The sequence below is a fragment of the Arachis hypogaea genome, chromosome 17, assembly GCF_003086295.3.
Source record: "Arachis hypogaea cultivar Tifrunner chromosome 17, arahy.Tifrunner.gnm2.J5K5, whole genome shotgun sequence".
Classification (NCBI taxonomy): domain Eukaryota; kingdom Viridiplantae; phylum Streptophyta; class Magnoliopsida; order Fabales; family Fabaceae; genus Arachis; species Arachis hypogaea.
Genome location: NC_092052.1, coordinates 88745547 through 88767325, shown reverse-complemented (window position 1 = coordinate 88767325; position 21779 = coordinate 88745547). Strand labels below are relative to the sequence as shown.

The 21779-nt window shown below is 38.4% G+C and overlaps 1 protein-coding gene across 1 annotated transcript; it reads left to right on the top strand.

Moving 5' to 3' along the window:
- Positions 1 to 2958: 2958 nt before the first annotated feature.
- On the top strand, positions 2959 to 21360 carry LOC112763498 (uncharacterized). Its single transcript, XM_072221907.1, has 4 exons — positions 2959 to 3063; positions 15884 to 16090; positions 17747 to 17841; positions 20073 to 21360. The coding sequence occupies exons 1-4, from the start codon at positions 2959 to 2961 to the stop codon at positions 21358 to 21360; spliced, it is 1695 nt and encodes a 564-aa protein (XP_072078008.1).
- The last annotated feature ends 419 nt before the right edge of the window (positions 21361 to 21779 follow it).

The following is a 21779-nucleotide window of genomic DNA, read 5'->3' as shown; positions in this document are numbered from 1 at the left end:
CCATATCCTCAAAGATTTCAGAAGGAGATCAAGGATCAGCAATTTCCCAAGTTTCTAGAAGTTTTCAAGAAGCTAGAAATCAATATTCCACTTGCTGAAGCATTGGAGCAGATGCCTCTATATGCAAAGTTTCTCAAGGAGCTTATCAATAAGAAGAGAAGCTAGAATGAAAAAGAGATAGTGATCTTGACACAAGAATACAGTGCAGTGATCCAAGAAGGCCTCCCACCAAAACTCAAAGACCTTGGGAGCTTCTTCTTGCCTTATACCATTGGTAAGATAATCATTGACAAGGCACTGTGTGGTTTAGGATCTAGTATCAACCTGATGCCTTTGTCTATGATGAGAAGGCTATTTATAGAAGAAGTGAAGCCTACACAGTTGTCATTGGAGCTAGTAGATAGATCTCTGGTAATCCCAAGGGGGTGATTGAAAATCTCTTGGTCAGAGTAGGAAAATTCATATTTCCAGCAGATTTTGTAATCATGGACTTAGGTGAAAAGGGGAATGACTCTATTATATTAGGAAGACCATTACTAGCCACAGCAAGGGCTATCATTGATGTGGAACAAGGAAAAATGACTTTGAGGGTAAATAATGAGAAGATCACTTTAAATGTCTTCCAGGAAATACAGCATTCTGTTGAAGAGAAAAGCTGCATGAGGGTTGAAGAAGAAGATTTACATTGGAAAGAAAAACCCAATGAAGCACTTATCAGCTCACCTCCGAAGGAAAAGACAAACAATGGAGAAGAACAAAAAGGAAAGGAAGATGTAAAAAATGAGAAGAGAAGGCAAGAAGAAAGTGAGGAGTTGATCATAAGGAAGACAGACCCTGATATAAAGCCTGTTGTAAAGACAGAAGAGCCACCAAAGAAAGGAAAGAAGAGCAAGAAAAGGATTTCAAAAGGGTGGAGAAACAAAAGAATCCCAACTGAAGGGTTCTCTAAAGGAGACAAAGTGCAACTGATATACCAACAGTTGGAGACAGGTCCACGAATTGATGATTATTACACTGTCAATAAAATACTCTCGTTGGAGAATATAGAGATTGATCATCAAGGCATGGAAAGAAGGCTCATAGTGAGAGGGGACAAGCTGAGGCACCATAATCATCAACCACCCTAACAAGGACACAATGTCAAGCTAGTGACAATAAAAGAGCACTCCATGGGAGGCAACCCATGATTTAATATTCTTGCTCTTATTTTAATTTCAATAATTAATGGTTCTTCCAGCATAAATTTGAGCCCTCATGAGTAGATTTGATAACTGCACACATCATTTTGAAGCATATGTTTAATTCCTAAGTTTGGTGTGCCTAAAAGCACTCTAAAATAGCTTTTCAAGCATGCTGATCATATAACAATCCTAGGATATATACTCATTCATTCCATTGAAGTATATAGCCAAACATTAAGTTTGGTGTCTACATATGCTATGAATTTCAAGAAAATCACTTTTGCTCAAAGGCTTCAAATTCATAAATAGATGAACCATATATTGCATCATTTTATGAGTTTATTGCATTAAGGTAGAAAATAAAATGTTTCTTATAATGAATATACTAATTATGATAGACATTCATTAGGTATCACATGAATCACTTAGCAGAAAACAAGTTTGGTGTTCACCAAAATTTTGTTCAATTCCTAAGGGGCATTGTTGGTTTTTCATAAATAAGGAACATATAGCAAATTTTGTTTTTCTTTATTACTTTTCACTTGATAAACACCACCGTACGAAATTTAATTTTTGGCTTACCATTGCCTTGATTTAATTGGATAGGTATGAAGAAGATTGAGAGGAAAGGACAAAACCACATCATGTACGGTTGTCACAAGGGGGAAAAGTGAGTCACATGTGCTTAGGGAATTGTGTTCTCTTGGAAACAAAATCTGCAAGGTTCAGCACCTAGGAGGCCGAACCATATGCCCAATGAAGGAGTGATCCTTGTCTTCATCCATCTCTACATGCAAACCGTTCATTCCATGAAGTTTTAATAAAGACATGCTCAATCCTCACCCTTCATTGCAACTTAACCAAATCCTCCAACCCATTGTTCTGTTTCAATAGTTCATGTCCCTTCTATAAATTGGTAGTAACACTTCTTAAGCCCACATACCATTGCTTTCTTCATAAAAGTCCTCCATAATATTTACATCATTCTCCTCTTACCCAAAGACATCACACAATACCCAACTTCTTCTGCCCACCATCCTAAACTGTGCCTTAACCAAAGTTTATCCTTTCTTCTCCCTTCCTTCCTTCCTAATTCATGGCTTCATCAAGTTCCAAAAGAAGGAAAGGAAAGGAACCAGTTGAAGCCAAACCACTAACCTATGATACCAAGAGATTTAAGTCTCAATTTCATGAATCAAGATATCACAGGTTAATGGAATCAAAAGAAGTCATTCCAGAGATGGGTTTCATATTGAAAGGTGGAGAATACCCCATCATGAGAAGAATAATCGTAGAGAAGAGATGGGAACTTCTATGTGAACCTCTCACAGACATAAGTGCAACCATGATAAGGGAGTTCTATGCAAATGCTGTGAGGTCAAGCAAGACCAACCTTCCCTACAAGAGCTATGTTAGGGGGGTTGAGGTAGATTTCAGCCCACCATCCATCATGAGAGTCTTACAGATAAGAGTAATACCCTATGGAGAACCCAGCTTTGATGAAAGAATGACAGGTGAGAATGATCCTGATGAGATACTAAATGGTTTATGCTTTGAAGGCAAAGACTAGGAAAGGGACTCAGAGGGGACTCCGAGCCACTTGAAGAGAATTGATCTCATACCTGAGGCCAAAGGGTAGTATGAGATAGTGAGAAGATCCATACTCCCTACTGAAAATACATAAAAAGTCACAATAAAGAGAGCAATTCTGACATATTACATACTCAAGGAAGGAGAAATCAATATACCACAACTCATAGCAAATAGCATCCAAGAGATGGCTGAGGATAGTGGCAAATCAAGAAGACTTGGTCACCCAAGTACCATTCTGAGGCTGTACAATAGAGCAAGGTTACTCTTTGAGGATGCAGATACAGATCGGGTAAAGGGAGGCAGAGGAATCACCAAGCAAAAAATGGACGATATCACTGAAACCCAGGAAGAGAGAAGAACTTAAGGAAGAAGAAGGAGACTACAAATGGGGGGAGAACAAGCTTCTGGTGCAATGGACTTAATCCAAATGCAAAGAGCCATTGAAGAAATGTCTCAACAATATATGAGAGCACAGGAGCAACAACAGGAGCAATATTTGAAGCAACAAGAGCAGTACTTGAAAGCTTAAGAGCAGCAAGAGCATTGGCGCCAGCAAATGATGGAGAAGCAAGAAAACTTCCAGCTCAAGATTTTGGATCAACAGAGAGAATTTCAAGCAAGAACTCTTAATTGGCAAAGGGAATAATCGGCATACTCTTAAGAATCATTTAATAAATTGTCCCTACAACAAGCTAAGCAAGGATAGTACATCCAAAATCTTTACCAATGGAAGAATATATATCATACAATTGGAGAGCATAGGAATTTGGACAGAATGAAGTATGATATAGAAACTCAAGCAAAGTTAGACTATGTAGTCTGTGGCATGCTAATATTGAACCGAGAGATCAAGCCATATGTTCAATGCTAAGAATTGGTAGACCATCAGAGAGCAAAAGCCAAGAAAAATGCAGCACACATGCAACAAAGATTGAAGGATGCTGGGCTCTGGGATCAGGTAGACCACATTTGGGATCGTAGATGCCCTGTTGAAGAACCCCAAGAAATAAACAAGAAACGGAAGCAGGAGCCAAATAAGAAAGGAGAATCTCGTAGAGGAAAAGAGCACAACAACTAGAGGTGGTGGAGTCCCTTTTATAGTTTTAATTAAATAAGGATGATGCATTTCTAAAACATGATATGTCTCCAAATATTTTATGTTCTGCACTTTCATATCTTAGTAGATTTCTTATTAGGATCTATATTATGCTTGTTATCACTCATCTGCATTAAATTCTGTCTTGTTTCCTTCCTGCATCAATAAGAGAAAATGTTTGAAATAGAAAGTGATTGTCCAATGTAATAGGAATAAGAATAAAGTTCAGTGGTGGTAATTGCTTGATTAGATGATAAGCTCAATAATAAAAGCTGCAGAATAGAATGTCTTTTGTAGTGTGAACTAAGTGGCTGTTATAAAATCTCCAATTAATGGACATCCCTGGAAAGTAAAGAAAAGTAAGAAAGAAAAAGAAAAGAAAAGCCAAGGATTGGCAACAAAAATGAAAGAAACAAATAATAAGGCTAGACACCAATAGCTTGGACCTTAGGACATACACTTGTGGTGCTTCTTGTACTAGGATCTGCTTGGACAATTAGGTTCTGAGGAGTCTTTTAAAACTTGGTAACTTGGAGTAACTAATCCAGGATTACCAACCGAAAGTCCATTATCAAGAGCAACCTAGTTACAAAGCATTTAGTAACCCAAAGCGGTACTGGGCATCAATGTTCCTAAAAAGAATTGTGAGCCAAGTGTCTGTAGTGAAGAGGTGTTAAGAAAAATTGAGCCAAAAGGCTGCTGCAACACTTGACACTGAGCTATTATTGAGAAATAAGTTTCTAAGCAAAAGAAAGAAGGAAAAAATCTAACAGGGATCAATAAAAGAGCAAGGAATTATAACATCAACTCTAGTGAATCCTCAAAGAGACATTTCATTGATGCCAGGGCATTTTGGCCAGTTTCACTGACCTTTTCTTTACTGTTTTTAAGGTAGTTTCATGCATTTTCTTAGAAAATAAGCTAGTTTTGTGTAGATATTCACTTACATCTTGATTCAAGCATACATTGTGCACTTTACATGATTTCATGAGATTTTTGCATGAATTATATGACAAATTGGATGATGCATGACTCATGACTTGGACTAGAACTTTGATGCACTTTATTGTTTGATTTTAGGACAAAGGAAGCAAAGAAGAACCACGTTAGCAGTCACGTTAGTCCCACTAACGTGACCTCTAACGTGAAATGGGTGCTAACTTGCAAAGTTAATGAGAAAGGTAATCGCCAATAACGCCCTCGAAGCCATCATAAGCCCACGTTAAAAGTCACGTTAACTAAGTTAATGTGAACTTTAATGTGGAAGAAGACAACAAGGCCAACGTTAGTGACACTCTCCTTTGTCACTAATGTTGGACCAAGCTCATAATTGGCCACGTTAGTTGCCACGTTAACTTAGTTAACATGGACTCTAACGTTAAGAAGCAAAAGAGAAGCCAACGTTAGTGACATTCACCTTTGTCACTAACGCTGGCCAAGCCTCCATAAGCCACGTTAACTCCCACGTTAACTTAGTTAACGTGGAAGCTAACGTGGAGAGAGCAATTGATAGCCAACGTTAGTGACACTTACCTTTGTCACTAATGTTGGGGTGCACCACCAAGAGCCACCATGAGCAACGTTAACTCCCACGTTAACTTAGTTAACATGGAAGCTAACGTGGATAAAGAGATAATGAGCCAACGTTAGTGACACTCACCTTTGTCACTAACGTTGGAGATGGCTAGCCTGACTACGTTAGAAGCCACGTTAACTTAGTTAACGTGGACTCTAACGTGAGAAATAGGGGCACATTGGAACGTTAGTGACAAAGGTAAGTATCACTAACGTTCTCGAAGGATTGGCATTACTACGTTAGAAGCCACGTTAACCTAGTTAACGTGGACTCTAACGTAGGGACAAGGGAGGACTCTCCATGTTATTGGGAAAGGTAAGTCCCAATAACGTGTGCGAAGGACTAAGAGGCAACGTTAGTGGTCACGTTAGTGCCACTAAAATTGAAGTCAACGTGATCATATTTGGGTTAGGAACGTTAGTGAAAAAGGTGATTGTCACTAACGTTCTCGAACCCACACTTTCACTTAACGTTGACACCACTAACGTCCTGAGTCAAAGTCCCTGCATACTTCACCTTTTTTCTTTGCAAGCAAAGCTAAGCCCAATGAAAATGATAATTGCTTCAAACTCAAGATTCGGAGGCCCATACCCATGACTTGAAGAGCCAACTAGAAGATGAGAAGAGTAGTATATATAGGAGTAGCTTTGAATTAGTTTGGGAGTTGGAAACTTTAGGGAGCCTTTGGCATAGAGCTACTCTCTGTATTTTACTTTCTCTGCACTTCTAGTTTTACTTTCATCATGTATTCTCCATCTTTGTTTTCATTTTCCAGAGCTATGAACAACTAAACCCCTTTCATTGGATTAGGGAGCTCTGTTGTAATTTGATGGATCAATATTAGTTTTCATTTTCCTTCTTCTATCTTTTCTCTTGATTTTACTAGAAAGCTTTCGATCTTCATCCAATTGGGTAGTTATCTTGGAAAAGAAGCTATTCATATTTGGATCTCTTTTGAACCTTGAAAGAGGAATGAAGAGATCATGCTAGAAATGCTTTCTCATGCTGGACCAAATTGGGTTTGGATGGATATGTGACTATAATCCTACCCACACTTGATTTGGGAAATGCATGTGGTATAATCAGTGACCATACTTCATCTCTTCTCATGAGCAATTGACCAAGGAATTGGCTATTGATCAAGATTTGAGAGATTGAATTACCAAGAAATTGGAATTCGATCACTTAAGATTGCCAAGGAGATCAATGAATGCATTGATTGAGGAAGAGATGAAAATGAGATTAATCCGGAGAATGCAACATCTCCTGAGCCCAATGAACTCCCCATTTCTAATCTTACCCATTCTCTTTAAATTCTGCCATTTACTTTTATGAGCAATTACCCCATTCCCGTTTAAGATTCTGCAATTTACTTTCCGCCATTTACATTCAACTCTTTATTTCTAGCATTTACTATTTCTGCTATTTACTTTCCCGCCATTTAATTTTCTGATTTCCAAAGTTATTAATTGAGGGTAAGCCTGGAAGAATAGAAGAGTTACAGATGAATTTACAAAAAAAACTCAATTGTGTGAAAAAAATCTCAAATTAAATTCTGGTTCGCTCAACTAGAACATTCCTTTAATTAAAGTTGCTTGATCAATCAATCCCTGTGGGATTCGACCTCACTATATTGTGAGTTATTACTTGACGACAATTTGGTATACTTGTCGAAGGGAAATTTGTTGAGAGACAAGTTTCCGTGAGTATCAAGTTTATGGCACCGTTGCCGGAGATTAATTTTGTATCAACAATGATTAAGTTGGAGGATCACTAGATTGAGCATTTGTTATTCTGTAGATTTAAATTTCTGTTTGAGCACTTTACTTCAGTTATTTCAGTTGTTTACACTCTGTTTCACTCACCCACTAACTGTTTGATATATTGCATCACTAACACTAACAGCATTTTTTTTAAAATAGTCTCTGGATCTATTTCCTTGCTTGTGCCTTGTTGGTTGCATGACAGGGAGAAGAAGCGGGGCTTCAATTTCCTTTGATTCTGAACCTGAGAGGACCTTCCTTAGATTAAGGAGGGAAGCAAGAGGAAAGAGAGTAGTTGGTGCTGAGGAAGAGGAAGAGTACTTTGAACCAAACATGGAGGAGAATATGGAGAACCATCATGAAGAAGAGGCTCACAACCATGGCAGAGAAGGTCTAGCAAATCATGCTGGGCAAGAGAGAAGAGTTCTGGGTTCTTACAACAACCCAAACCTAGGAAACTGTGGAAGTAGCATCCAAAGGCCAACCATACATGCCAACAATTTTGAACTAAAGCCACAGCTCATCACCCTTGTTCAGAACAACTGTTTATTCGGAGGGAGTGTCCAAGAAGACCTCAATCAACATCTAACCACCTTCCTGAGGATATGTGATACTGCAAAGTCTAATGGTGTTTATCCTGACACCTATAGACTACTTCTGTTCCCTTTCTCACTCAAGGACAAGGCATCTAAATGGCTGGAGTCCTTCCCAAAGGAATGTTTAGCAACCTGGGAAGAGGTGGTGAACAAATTCTTGGCAATATTCTATCCTCCTCAACAGATTAACAGGCTAAGAGCTGAGGTGCAAACATTCAGGCAGCAGGATGGTGAGACTCTATATGAAGCATGGAAGAGGTTTAAGGACCTAACAAGGAGGTGTCCACCAGATATGTTCAATGAATGGGTGCAGCTACACATTTTCTATGAAGGTCTTTCTTTTGAATCAAAGAAAGCAGTAGACCACTCATCCGGGGGATCTCTGAACAAGAAGAAGACCATTGAGGAGGCCATAGATATCATTGAAACTGTAGCAGAGAATGACTAGTTCTATGCCTCCGAAAGAGGGAACACTAGAGGAGTGATGGAGCTAAACAATGTAGATACTCTGCTGGCCTAAAACAAGCTCATTACCAAGCAGTTGGCTGACCTCACCAAGAAGATGGAGAGGAACTAAGTAGCAGCAATCACCACCTCATCAACAACCCAAGAGGGAGTGAATGCAGAGGCAGAGAGTGAGCAGGAGCAAGCCAACTACATTGGGAATTCACCTAGACAAAATCATGACCCATACTCCAAGACCTACAACCTTGGTTGGAAGAATCATCCAAACTTTGGGTGGGGGAATCAACAAGATCAAAGCCAAGATCAGAGACGTCACAACCCCAACAATAATGCAGCTCACCAACAATTCATACAGAGAACATATCAACACCACCATAACAACACCTCTCCACATCCATATCAAAACCAGAATAACACTCCTCATCCTTCTACCTCCAATCCCAACCTACCATCATCTGATGACAGACTCTCAAAGATTGAGAACCTGCTGGAAGGCATATGCAAAGAGATTCAAGACAACAAGGTGTTCAAGGAGGAAGTGCGAGCAAATTTTAAGAACCAGGGAGACACCATCAAGAGGTTGAAATATCAAGTGGGGTATCTCTCTGAGCAGATTCCCAAACCTACAGATGGATTCCTAAGTGACACAGAGAAAAATCCGAGAGGTGAAACAAAGAAAGTAAGATAGGAAGATTGCAAGATGGTCACTATAATTGGTAAGGAGACTGAAGACAAGCCAAACAAGCCGTCAGAACAACCTGGAGATACCTCGGCAGATAAGAAGGAAAAAGATCACAAAGAACCAAAAATCTCACAACAGGAGCTGCTGAGACTCTATGCACCCTTTCCCCAACTACTCAATGGTACTGTGGAGAAGAGAATATACTCAAGATTTCTTGACTTGTTTGCATCTTTGCATGTAAACATACCATTCATCAAGACCATCCTACAAATGCCTGCATACATCAAGTATATGAAGGAACTGCTTCCCAAGAAAAGCTCACTCAAGGGAGGCCAAACTATAGTGATGAATAAGGAGTGCAGCGCCCTCATTCAACCAGAGTTGCCTACAAAAAGAAAGAACCCAGGGAGCTTTCACATCCCCTGTGCCATAGGAGAAACAATGTTTGATAAAGCACTCTGCGATTTGGGAGCAAGCATCAACTTAATGCCCTTATCCCTTATGAAGAGGCTGCAGATCAATGAGATAATGCCCACAGATGTAGTCATCAGGCTGGCTGACAAAACTCAAAAACAAGTAATAGGAGTGGTGGAAAACGTGTTGATAAAGGTTGGGAAATACTTTCTTCCCACAGACTTTGTCATATTGGACATGGAAGAGAGTCACACTCACCCAATCATATTAGGAAGACCATTCCTAGCTACAACCAGAGCACTCATAGATGTGGAGCGAGGGGAGCTAATCTTGAGGATCCATGATGAACAACTCAGCTTTAATGTCTTCAAATTCTCACAAGAAATAGATCAAAAGAACAAGGAACCAAGGAAGAATCACAGTGAGATAACGAAGGAAGAAACAAGCATTGAAGCACAACCAGCACATCTGGGAACTCCCTTGATTGATGAACAAGGCAAACAGCAACTGCCATAGCTCAAAGAAAATCAGGAGGAACCTAAACCACCAGAACCATATGAGACCAGTAACCACATTTCCTTAGAAGAGGAGGTCACAAAGAGTAAGACAACATCACAAGGAACAAAGAAGAAGGTACCAAGGAGGTGGAGGAACAAGAAGATCCCTACCGAGGACTTCTCTCCAGGGGATAAAGTGATCTCAGCTTACTTCCCAGATATCTCCCCTGATCTCCCCACTGTACCATCTCAGTTACCTAAGGTCTTCACTATCAACAGAGTTCTCTCCTTGGAACATGTAGAGATCATTGATACAACCAATGGATATAGGTCCACAGCAAGAGGGGAGGGCTTGAAGCATTATCAACCTCTCTGATGAAGGAGAAACGTCAAGCTAGTGACGCTAAAAAAGCGCTTCATGGGAGGCAACCCATGTTTCATATGCTTTTAGAAAATAGTGAATAAGTCAATATTCATGAATCCCAACCCAAACTTGACAAACACTTGGTGAAATCCTTACTAGGCAGTATATAGTGAAGAATAAGTTTGGTGTTCAAGGCATGCCGAGAGAGCATGAATGCAATTCAGAGCATGGTAGTCTTGGAGCCTTGAACAAAACTTTTTCATCACAGTGCTACAAACTAAGTTTGGTGCCACCCAAGGTGCCACCAATGTGCATATAAGGATACACAGTTAGTTAGTTAGTTGGTGTTCATGAATAAACAATCTAGTTCTTTTTCTTTATTATTCTAGCCATAAAGTTTAATTTCTCAATGATATTAATTTTTCTTATTTTATTTTTATAGGAAAAGGGAAAGAAGCATTGAAGGGGATTGATTGGACAATTAAATGAGGAAGGTTCGGATAACACAAAAGGAAAATATTTCACACGTGTCTCAAGGGGAAATGCATGGGGAATGGTTGCCATGCAACATTGGAAGAAGAACAAACTTGGAAAATGAACCAACCCCATCAAGTTGGTAATCCTTGTGCTTATTCCATACAAAACCCCATCCGTTCATCATACACCAACCCCATCAATCCACACCTTTCATCTCCTCCTCACTTCCCTATATAAGTGAATCCTAGTCCGTACTTCCCCTTCACACCCAAAGTGCTATTTCTCACACTTCACACCTTTGGCATCCAAATTCCTTCATCACACCCTGTCCTAACCAACCAAATTCCTCATCTATCCGTACCTTTCACTCTCTTCACACAGCAACTCAAATTCATGGCAGTATCAAGCTCCAAGAGGCAAAAGAGGAAGGAACCAATGGAGAGCATCCCTTTTGATGAGAAGAGATCCAAAACTACGTTCCATGAGCTCAAATTTGAACGGATAAAGCTCAAGAAGATACTACCTGAGTTAACATTCCAAATTGACGAGGATGAGTGCCCACAGATTCGAGAGAAAATTGAACAAAGAGGATGGCAAAGGCTCACGAACCCAGAAGGGAAGATCAATGCAAACCTCATCAAAGAGTTCTATGCAAACGTGGTTAGAGAAGATAAAACCAAAGCCCCAACCTTCAAAAGCTATGTAAGAGGAAAAGAGGTCGACTTCAGTCCAAATGCTATAACAAGAGCCCTTCAGCTGAAATCACCATATTTTGATGAGCTTAGTTATCATGCAAGGATAAATAAGAGCCCTGACAATGATGAACTCGAAGAAATAGTGACTGACATATGTGTCATAGGAGCTGACTAGGAAAGGTATGCAGATAAGAGACCCCGGTTCATCAAGAGGGGAGACCTTAGCCCAGAAGCCAAGGGATGGTTTGAACTGGTGAGGAGGCCTATTCTCCCAACTGCAAATAATTCAGAGGTCAATATTAATCGAGCGACTATGGTACATTGCCTAGTACAAAGTGGAGAAATCAATGTGCATGAACTCATAGCTAAGGGCATTCAAGAGTCAGCTGAGAAGGTTGATTCGGGTGCCAGGCTTTGGTACCCCAGCACCATTCTCAGATTGTGAACAAAAGCCAAGGTAGTCTTCGAGGATAGCAATCCAGACTGGGTGAACCCTGGGAGGCTAGTTACACTCCAGCGTCTGATCTATACTACGCCCGCCCAACAACAAAGAAGACCTCAAATAGGAAAGCGAAAACCAAAAGAAGGAGCTCATCAAGAAGAGTCTCATCATGAAGAATATCAACAAGAAGAACAGTATGACCCAACCAACTTGAATCTGAATCATCTTCTAAGAGACATTGAAGACTTGGGGATAAGACATATGGAAGGACAAGAGCAAATACTAAACCTTCAGTCCAACTGGATGAGCCAACAAGAAGAGTGGCAGAAACAACAAATGGAGCAGCAACAGGAACACTACTCCCAGCTCACTCAAGCCATCAACCAAGTGAATAAGAGGCAAGAGCGTCGAGATAAGCGCTTGCAAGAACTCAACCAGCAGCAGCTAGCTCAGATGAAAGCATTCAACGAGTTCAGTGTACTTAATGAAGGACGGCAACTACATAGGGAGGAGTTCAACGTAAACACTCAAGCCAAGTTAAACTACATGTCTAGTCATATGCATCATCTATATTATGCCATCCCTATATATGATGAGGTCCAAAAAGATTTTATATAACAAGAAGAAAGGAAGGTGAAACAGCAGAAGGAAACATTAAAGAAGAATATGGAAGATGCTGGTTTCTGGAAGAAGTTGATTGGAAAAGGAAAAGAAAGTGGGAGTACGAGCACCCAAGAGGGACATAAAGAGGACAAACAAGGAGGGGAGCATGGGCATCCACATGAGTAAAAGGTGGTGGAGTTCCTTCTTTGGTCAATCTTTTTCTATGCTTTAAATAAGGAAGATCTTGTATGAAATAGAACATGCTTCCATGTTAGTTTGAACCTTTTAAATTCTGTCTTTTAAGTTTTTCATTGCTTAGGTCTAGGATTGCTAGTCTGAATGTCATTACTGCATCATTTCCTTACTTACTTGTATGCTTGTCCCTTCGAATCAAATGAAAAGAAAATGAGTGTTTTATAAAAGACCAGAGTGGAGTTCATACTATGGAGTAAGTTCCTAAGTTTGTGGTGTAGTCATAAGTTAGCTAAGTTAGTTCACCAACAAGGTGGGAAGACAACTATCTGTCCTAAATCATATGCTTTGAACACACCCCATGAGACTAGCTAAACAACAAGATCCTAATAAGAAAAAGGGAAAGAACAATCAAAGTTGAAGAATAAAAGAAAAAAAATAGCAAGAAAAAAGGCTAGGCACCAAGGGTTTGAGTCTTGAGGGATGTGTCTGTGGTGTTCCTGTACCAAGGATCTGCTTGGATTACTAAGCTCTCAGGGGTGCTTTATCACCTGGTAACTTGGGTTAACTAACCCGGGATTATCAGCTGAAAGTCCACTATCAAGAGCAATCTTTGCTACAGAACATTTAGTAACCCAAAGAGGTGCTGGACACCAAGACCTCAAGGAAAGAAAATAAACAAACCATATGCCTGTGGTGTGTATGTATGGGGGAGAGACTTGAGGAAGTAGGTCCTTAGCGGTGCTTCAACACCTAGCACCTTGAACGAACTGGTTCGGGAGTGTTGGCTGAAAGCTTATTCTAAAGAGTTGCCCCCTTATAGAGCACTTAGCCTAAGAACACAAATAAGCCCTGACAACGTTAGTGGTCACGTTAGTGCCACTAACGTTGAAGTCAACGTGATCATATTTGGGATAGGAACGTTAGTGAAAAAGGTGATTGTCACTAACGTTCTCGAACCCACACTTTCACTTAACGTTGACACCACTAACATCCTGAGTCAAAGTCCCTGCATACTTCACCTTTTCTCTTTGCAAGCAAAGCTAAGCCCAATGAAAAGGATAACTGCTTCAAACTCAAGATTCAAAGGCCCATACCCAAGACTTGAAGAGCTAACTAGAAGATGAGAAGAGTAGTATATATAGGAGTAGCTTTGAATTAGTTTGGGAGTTGGAAACTTTAGGGAGCCTTTGGCATAGAGCTACTCTCTGTATTTTACTTTCTCTGCACTTCTAGTTTTACTTTCATCATGTATTCTCCATCTTTGTTTTCATTTTCCAGAGCTATGAACAACTAAACCCCTTTCATTGGGTTAGGGAGCTCTGTTGTAATTTGATGGATCAATATTAGTTTTCATTTTCCTTCTTCTATCTTTTCTCTTGATTTTACTAGAAAGCTTTCGATCTTCATCCAATTGGGTAGTTATCTTGGAAAAGAAGCTATTCATATTTGGATCTCTTCTGAACCTTGAAAGAGGAATGAAGAGATCATGCTAGAAATGCTTTCTCATGCTGGACCAAATTGGGTTTGGATGGATATGTGACTATAATCCTACCAACACTTGATTTGGGAAATGCATGTGGTATAATCAGTGACCATACTTCATCTCTTCTCATGAGCAATTGACCAAGGAATTGGCTATTGATCAAGATTTGAGAAATTGAATTACCAAGAAATTGGAATTCGATCACCTAAGATTGCCAAGGAGATCAGTGAATGCATTGATTGAGGAAGAGATGAAAATGAACTTGATCCGGAGAATGCAACATCTCCTGAGCCCAATGAACTCCCCATTTCTGATCTTACCCATTCTCTTTAAATTCTGCCATTTACTTTTATGAGCAATTACCCCATTCCCATTTAAGATTCTGCAATTTACTTTCCGCCATTTACATTCAGCTCTTTACTTCTAGCATTTACTGTTTCTGCTATTTACTTTCCCGCCATTTAATTTTCTGCAAATCTATTCTGGTTCGCTCAACTAGAACATTCCTCTAATTAAAGTTGCTTGATCAATCAATCCCTGTGGGATTCGACCTGACTCTATTGTGAGTTATTACTTGACGACAATTCGGTATACTTGCTGAAGGGAAATTTGTTGAGAGACAAGTTTCCGTGAGTATCATTCATATCTATCAATAAAGAATAATTGAGCTGCATTTTGTCTGCATAAAACCCATGGTCCAAATTCAATTACCTGCTAAATAATGGCATATATGCTTCTCTGCTTTATTTCATTTCTTCACATGTTTAGTGCTTGCTTGGGGACAAGGAAGATTTAAGTTTGGTGTTGTGATGACAAGTCATCTTATGCTAGTTTTACAAGCATTTTTCACTTGTTTCATTAGGTTTTATGCACTTTCTTGCACAATAAGTAAGTGATTGGTGTGGATTTTCATGATTATTTTAAATCAATCAAACATCATTTATTTTACACAAAATCATAAGGTTTATGCTAGAATTAATTGATTTTATGAATGATGCACTACAAGAAAAATACCCATTCAGCCACACTTTTTTTAAGCTACATTTGAAAAGCGTAGCCTATTCATAGAATAGGCTACGCTTTTCTCCGTGTTGCCTTTTTATAAGAGAAAAGGATACACAATTGTGGCATCATTTAAAAAGTGTAGCCTTAGGTATTATAGAAATCACTTATAAAGCGTAGCCGTAGATTGATACCTATGGATTCACTTTTCGTATCAAAGGGAACGCTTTTAGAAAGTAGCCTATTTATTAAGTTTTGGGTGCATTTTAAAAGTGATGCCTAATGTATCTAGAACTAAAAATTTAATACTTGTCAAATTTTTTCCCTCTTAACTTTTTATCCAGTTCACACTTAATGAAAAATTTCCCTCTAAGAGAAGAAAACCATTTCACCTTTCACAAAAAAAAAAAAAAAAAACTCAGCTCACACTCAGCTCACAAAGAAAACCATTTCACCCTTTTAGAAGAAAACCCTCAGCTCACTCATCATCACCCTCAGCTCACTCATCATCACCCTCAGAAAACCCTCACTCACCACTCACCACTGACTCATCATTGCGAATTGAAGCTAACCACTGACCCCCACTCACCACTCACCCTCAGCTCACTCATCATCACCCTCAAAAAACCCTCACTCACCACTCATCATCGTGAATCGAAGCTAACCACTGACCCTCACTCACCACTCATCGCCACACACCACCCCCACTAACCACTAAACACTGACTGTCAATCGAAGCTAAGTCGCCCTCTTGCACAGATCGTAGCGCGCCACCCAGACCGTTCATCTACCTTCGTAGTCTCTGCTCTCACCATCACTGGTCACCATCGTCGTATCTGCACTCACTGTCGCCGCTCAACCAAGTTGTCTCTGCTCTCACCGTTGTATCTCACTCTTGTTGTCTCTGTGCCGACCGTCGCCGCGCGCCTAGCATCATCGTTCTCTCTGCTCACCATCATCGAGAAGGTGTGTATAGATTTTCATTTAGTTCTGAAATTGGAGGTTTAGGGTTCCGATTTAGGGTTTTTAATTTGGGAGTTTTGTACACTAATTGCCTGTTATCCGTGAAATCTGAAGTTTGGTTTAGTTCAAGTGATTCAGTTGTTGTTTACTGAAATCTGAATTGACTAGAGGTTGCTTGTTGTTCTAAACCATACTTGTTTGGGTAATAGAAAAATGAAATGCAGTCACTGCCATCACATGGAACTAATTGGTTATGATTCTTTATTGCTTCCTTAATTGCCTCCGGTAAGACAAGAAAATCGAGATTTCTTAATATATTTCTGTCACGAATAATTCTATGAATCAAGGTTTCTTCTGTACAGAAAAAATCATTGAATAGTTCTTCTACATAGAAATTAAAAGTAGTATATGGTTCTTTAATTAGAGGTCACAAGAGAGCAAAGTATATGGTTCTACTTATATATGCATAGAGAGAAAGGGCTGAAACAGTTGATGGACAAAGATAGTGTGGTGCACAAAAAGGTGAAATAGATGAAGGATATGGCTGGAAAAGCTGTCCTTAATGGTGTTCTTCTTTGAATTCTGTTGAAGAACTAATTGAGGATATCGTAGGTAGCAATTTATAACTATTCTGTTGTGTTTCATGAATATAGTTTTCCTTTCTTAGAATCAATGAATAAATTAGTGTGATAGAGAATTTTCTGACTAATATGACATAAGTTAGAAATTAAATTATTGTAGTTGGTCTATCAATTTTTCTTGAACTGTTGCCAGATCTTTCTATTCCCATATGCTCTATTTTAATGTTGACTAAACCTCTATGATAGTGATGCTATTAGCTTTAGCACTAAGTCATACTTATTATCATTAGTGGAAAATTACAAATTACAATTCTTTCATCTTCGTGACCTACTTCCTTATATATACGCCTGCTGAATGGTGTTATCAAGTTTAAAAGCATTCAAACTACTTTAAACAGTTGAAAGAAAGATCAAAAAAACTATGATACGAAATGCAACATGGTTAAGAAGTTATTAGATCTCTGCTTATCTGAGACAGAATCCTACTTAGTTTATTGAAATTCAATTGTTTTTAGGTTTTTTTATACTACAATATCTAGGAATATCAATATGTATCATTTCTCCTTTTATTCATGGTTGGTTTTTTCATTAGCTTATTCATTGATACTGAATCCTTGCCAGAAATATCATTTAAATCTTTTTTTCCTTTAATAAAAACTCTCAACTTCTAATTCTAGTATCTTTAACATGCAATAGTTAGTTGTTGTTAAATTACTAAAATTCTAGGTCAGGTAAGGATCATGATTCCTAAGATCACAGCATGATCTTTTGCAGAAGAATTACTAACTAGATCCTAATTTTGAATGAGTTCAACCATGGTATGACTTTGACTTATTGAAGCTTAGTCCATTGTAAGACATCAAGCCACAATTTTTTGTAGTTTCCTAAGGAATGCTTGAGCACAATGTTGGTGGGTTTCGATTTGACCAGAGAGAGGTAGTTCATAGTTGCAAGATTGATCCTTGTGTTCAGAGAGTTTTATCAGTATGTTAAACTTGTGTTCCATGTGATTGTATTTGTATTTTTCTTACTTGTTTATTTTGAGTTTTTGACCTTAATTATGTGATGAATGTTGCAGGCAAGACGAGCTTTGAGAGCGTTGAGGGCAGTGGTGAGGCTGCAGGCTATATTTCGCGGAAGGCTAGCGAGGAAGCAAGCTGCTGTTACTCTAAGGTGCATGTAGGCTCTTGTTCGAGTTCAAGCTCGCGTCCGCGCTAGGAATGTGAGGGACTCTCCAGAAGGAAAAGCCGTGCAGACACTATTAGATCAGTACCGTAACCAAGCTGATCCTATCAAGGAGGCTGAGGTATTGTAAAAGCTTTTTAAATTCCTCCCCCCAAAAAAGATTCTATAATGGAGAAAAATACTCATGTCATCCAAAGATATATACATAACACTCAAGTTAGTCCTGCATTGATCTTAAATGTCATTGTAGTCTCTCTTTTTTGAAATTGATATAAATTTTTAGTTCTCTTAGACATCAATATGTATCATTGCCAACTTGCTCATTCTGGTAAACTTTTTTTTTTAATTTTTCCCACTTAAATCACCTCAAGTGAAGATATTTCTGGTGCTTTTTCCAATTTTAATCTGTACCCCGTACTGGGTATTTCAATTTGATTAATTTATTTATTTTTCTTATATTAATATAATAATAATAATAGTTTTTTATTATGGTTATGAAATCTGGGTTCTGATTTTTTGGTCTCCTGAAGAATATGTGTGTGTGTGTGTGGCTTTTTTCTGAATTACTTAAAATGCACAAGTGTTAGCTTGGATCTATGTCTTTTGGTTGGTCATCCTAATAAATGGGGTTGCTTGGTGGTTTAGTATTGAGGGTTGTTCTACCTGCTCTGTTTAACTGTTTTGAGGGTACGGTTTATAATATTAGGAGTATGAGGGTGGTTGTTGTTCTATCTTTGTTGAGGTTGATGGTGCACCTGTGTCACTTAATTAGGACATGTTGCTACAACACTATGCCATTGCCCATGTAATTTATCACACATTTTACGAAATATAACACAATTGATTACCTTGTTCTTGAAAGTTGGAGTCATCGATGCAAGAGTCCATGTCATCAAAACAAGATCCTTCAATTTTCACTCTTTATACTTGTCTGATTTTGTAGTTGATGGTTTTCCACCTTTTTTTAGCAAATTGAGATGAATTTTTTTCTTTTGAAAAATAATCTCCTAAAGATTGGCTCTGTACAGTGATGAGTATAGTTTTGTGCCATGTACTATCTAATTAAGATTCATGCCATATTATTATTGTGATAACAAATGATTATTGTTTGTCTACTTTAACTTTATTCTTTGTTGATTGAGATTCAAGAAACTGCATGTAATTAAACAGGATTAGATTAAAGAGAGGTGGCATTTATTTCTTTGGTCTCTTTAATTATAGTAATAAAAAAAGTCAAAACCCAATGAAATTGAAAATGAATTGAATCTGAATTATTTGACTGAAAAAAGGAAACATTAAAATTCTCTCCGCTTAAAATTTCTTGATTCCTTCAAATTTGTGTGAAAAAATCAGCTTGCATAAAGTTAATTAGAACTATTTCCCTAAAAATTACTATTATTATAACTCTTTTCATTATTATTAAAGAACATTCTTTGCCAACTGGATATATAGTTGCATTGCTTGGGTGCTCTGTTTTTCGAAAGAGCCATTCCCATTATGGAATAGCCAAACAAGGGTACACTAGTTATGAATATCATGAGCTATGTATATATATAATATTGATATAACATGCTGGAGTGGATCACAGAGCAGAAGAATATTAATTAATTAAAAAATTAGAGTGGTAAATATCATAGTTTTACACAATAATATTTTGTATTTTTACTTAATTAGATTGCCGTTATCTGTTGAATAATTTAATTGCTGCTGCTGCTGCTGGGTCCCAAATCTGTTTGATTGTATCAATTTAATTCTTGCTAAATGATGATTGTGCTAAATTCGTGGTTAAATGGTTGGATATGGCAATTACAATTTTTTTTGTCTGTAATTTTTACAGTTATTCGTGGTTAAGGTTGAAGGCGAAAGTTTTTGGTTAAGGTCTTCCAAGAAGATTTTGTTAAAACGTTGATCGTGTCATGGCAAGGTACAATGCATACTTTAATTCTTTTGATTTGTTAGTTTTGAAGTTGCAATTTAACTTATTATATTTGTACTATAAATTCTATGTTTCTCTTTATTTGTTTTACCTCAATATGTTTCTAGAGAATTACTTCTAAGACTAGGAACTATTTCCCAACCTAGTTACAAGTCTTTGAATGTCCTTTTCATTGCCCATTCCCTTTGTAGCGAATAACTCCCTGCCTCCTCTATTCTTCTAATCTTCACTTTGCGACCCCTTATAAATTTTCCGCCTAAAAAATTTAATAATTATCGATTAGGTTTTGTGATATGCCAAAGGATTGGATGGATCTACCGAGGTATAGCGAAGAGTATATCAATGGTGTTATTAGTTTTTTAGACTTTGCATACTCTGAGGGAGAACCGGACGGACGACAAATTCAATGTCCTTGTAAGAGGTGTTGTAACATTAATTGGTATAGAAGAGATGTGGTATTCGACCATTTAGTAGCCGACGGATTTGTTAAGGGATATAGAACATGGATTAATCATGGCGAATGGGCAATCCCGATGGCGGTTGACGATGACACGGATGATGAAGAAGGTGCACGTGATGACATCGAAGGACTGCTTAATGATGCATTTGGAGATGTATCTCATGCTGAGGGTGTTACTGTAGGTCAAAATGAAGAGGCTAAAAAGTTTTACAATTTAATAGATGGGGCAAGTCAAGAGTTATATCCGGGTTGCAAGAAATTTTCTACAGTATCTTTTACCATCCGTCTGTACTTGTTAAAGTGTTTACACGGTTGGAGCAATGCCTCCTTCACTTCACTTCTTGAGCTATTGAAAGAGGCCATGCCTGACATTAACATACCTTCATCTTTCCATAAGACAAAGTCTATGATAAGAGATTTAGGTCTAGATTATAAAAAAATTGATGCTTGTCCTAATGATTGCCTCCTGTATAGAAAAGAACTAAAGGATGAAAAACACTGTAGTGTGTGTGGAACTTCTCGATATAGTAAAAATTCCAGTGATAATAGCGAGAACCAACCTGACAAGAAAGGTCATCTGATTCCTGCAAAGACTCTGAGATACTTTCCTATAATTCCAAGACTTCAGAGATTATTTATGTGCTCAAAGACGGCAGCTAGTCTGAGGTGGCATGATGAGGAGCACGTAAAAGATGGGACGTTAAAGCATCCTGCTGATGGCTTGGCATGGAAGAACCTTGATGAAATGGATGAAGAATTTACAAAAGAATCTCGCAACATTAGACTAGGCTTGTTAAGTGATGGGTTCAACCCATTTCGTAGCATGAACATTTCTTGGAGCACGTGGCCCGTGATGCTGATGGTATACAACTTGCCTCCGTGGATGTGCATGAAACCCGAATATTGTATGCTTTCTTTGCTTATTCCTGGGCCACAATCACCTGGTAAAGACATTGATGTGTATCTACAACCATTGATTGAAGACTTGAAGTTGTTGTGGGAAAAAGGGATCGAAACCTATGATGCGTCAAAGAATGAGACCTTTCACATGCGGGCAGCTCTTTTGTGGACAATCAACGATTTTCCTGCTTATGCTATGTTGTCTGGGTAGAGTACAAAGGGAAAGTTGGCTTGCCCTTGTTGCAACAAAAATACCAGTAGCTTACAATTAAAACATAGTCGGAAGACAGTTTATATGGACCATCGTGTCTTTTTACCCATGGATCATCCATGGAGAACCAATACAAGGTCTTTTAATGGGAAGCAGGAATTAAGACCCCCTCCACCTGTTATAGAAGGACCCGAAATTTTTGAGATGCTACTAAATGCTGAGAATGTCTTTGGAAAGAAGCAAAGTACATCAAATAGTTTCCCATGGAATTGGAAAAAAAGATCAATTTTCTTTGAATTGCCTTACTAGCACAAGAACCCACTGCGTCACAACTTAGATGTCATGCACATAGAGAAGAATATACTTGACAGTGTAATTGGAACTCTCTTAGATATCCCAGGTAAGACAAAGGACCATTT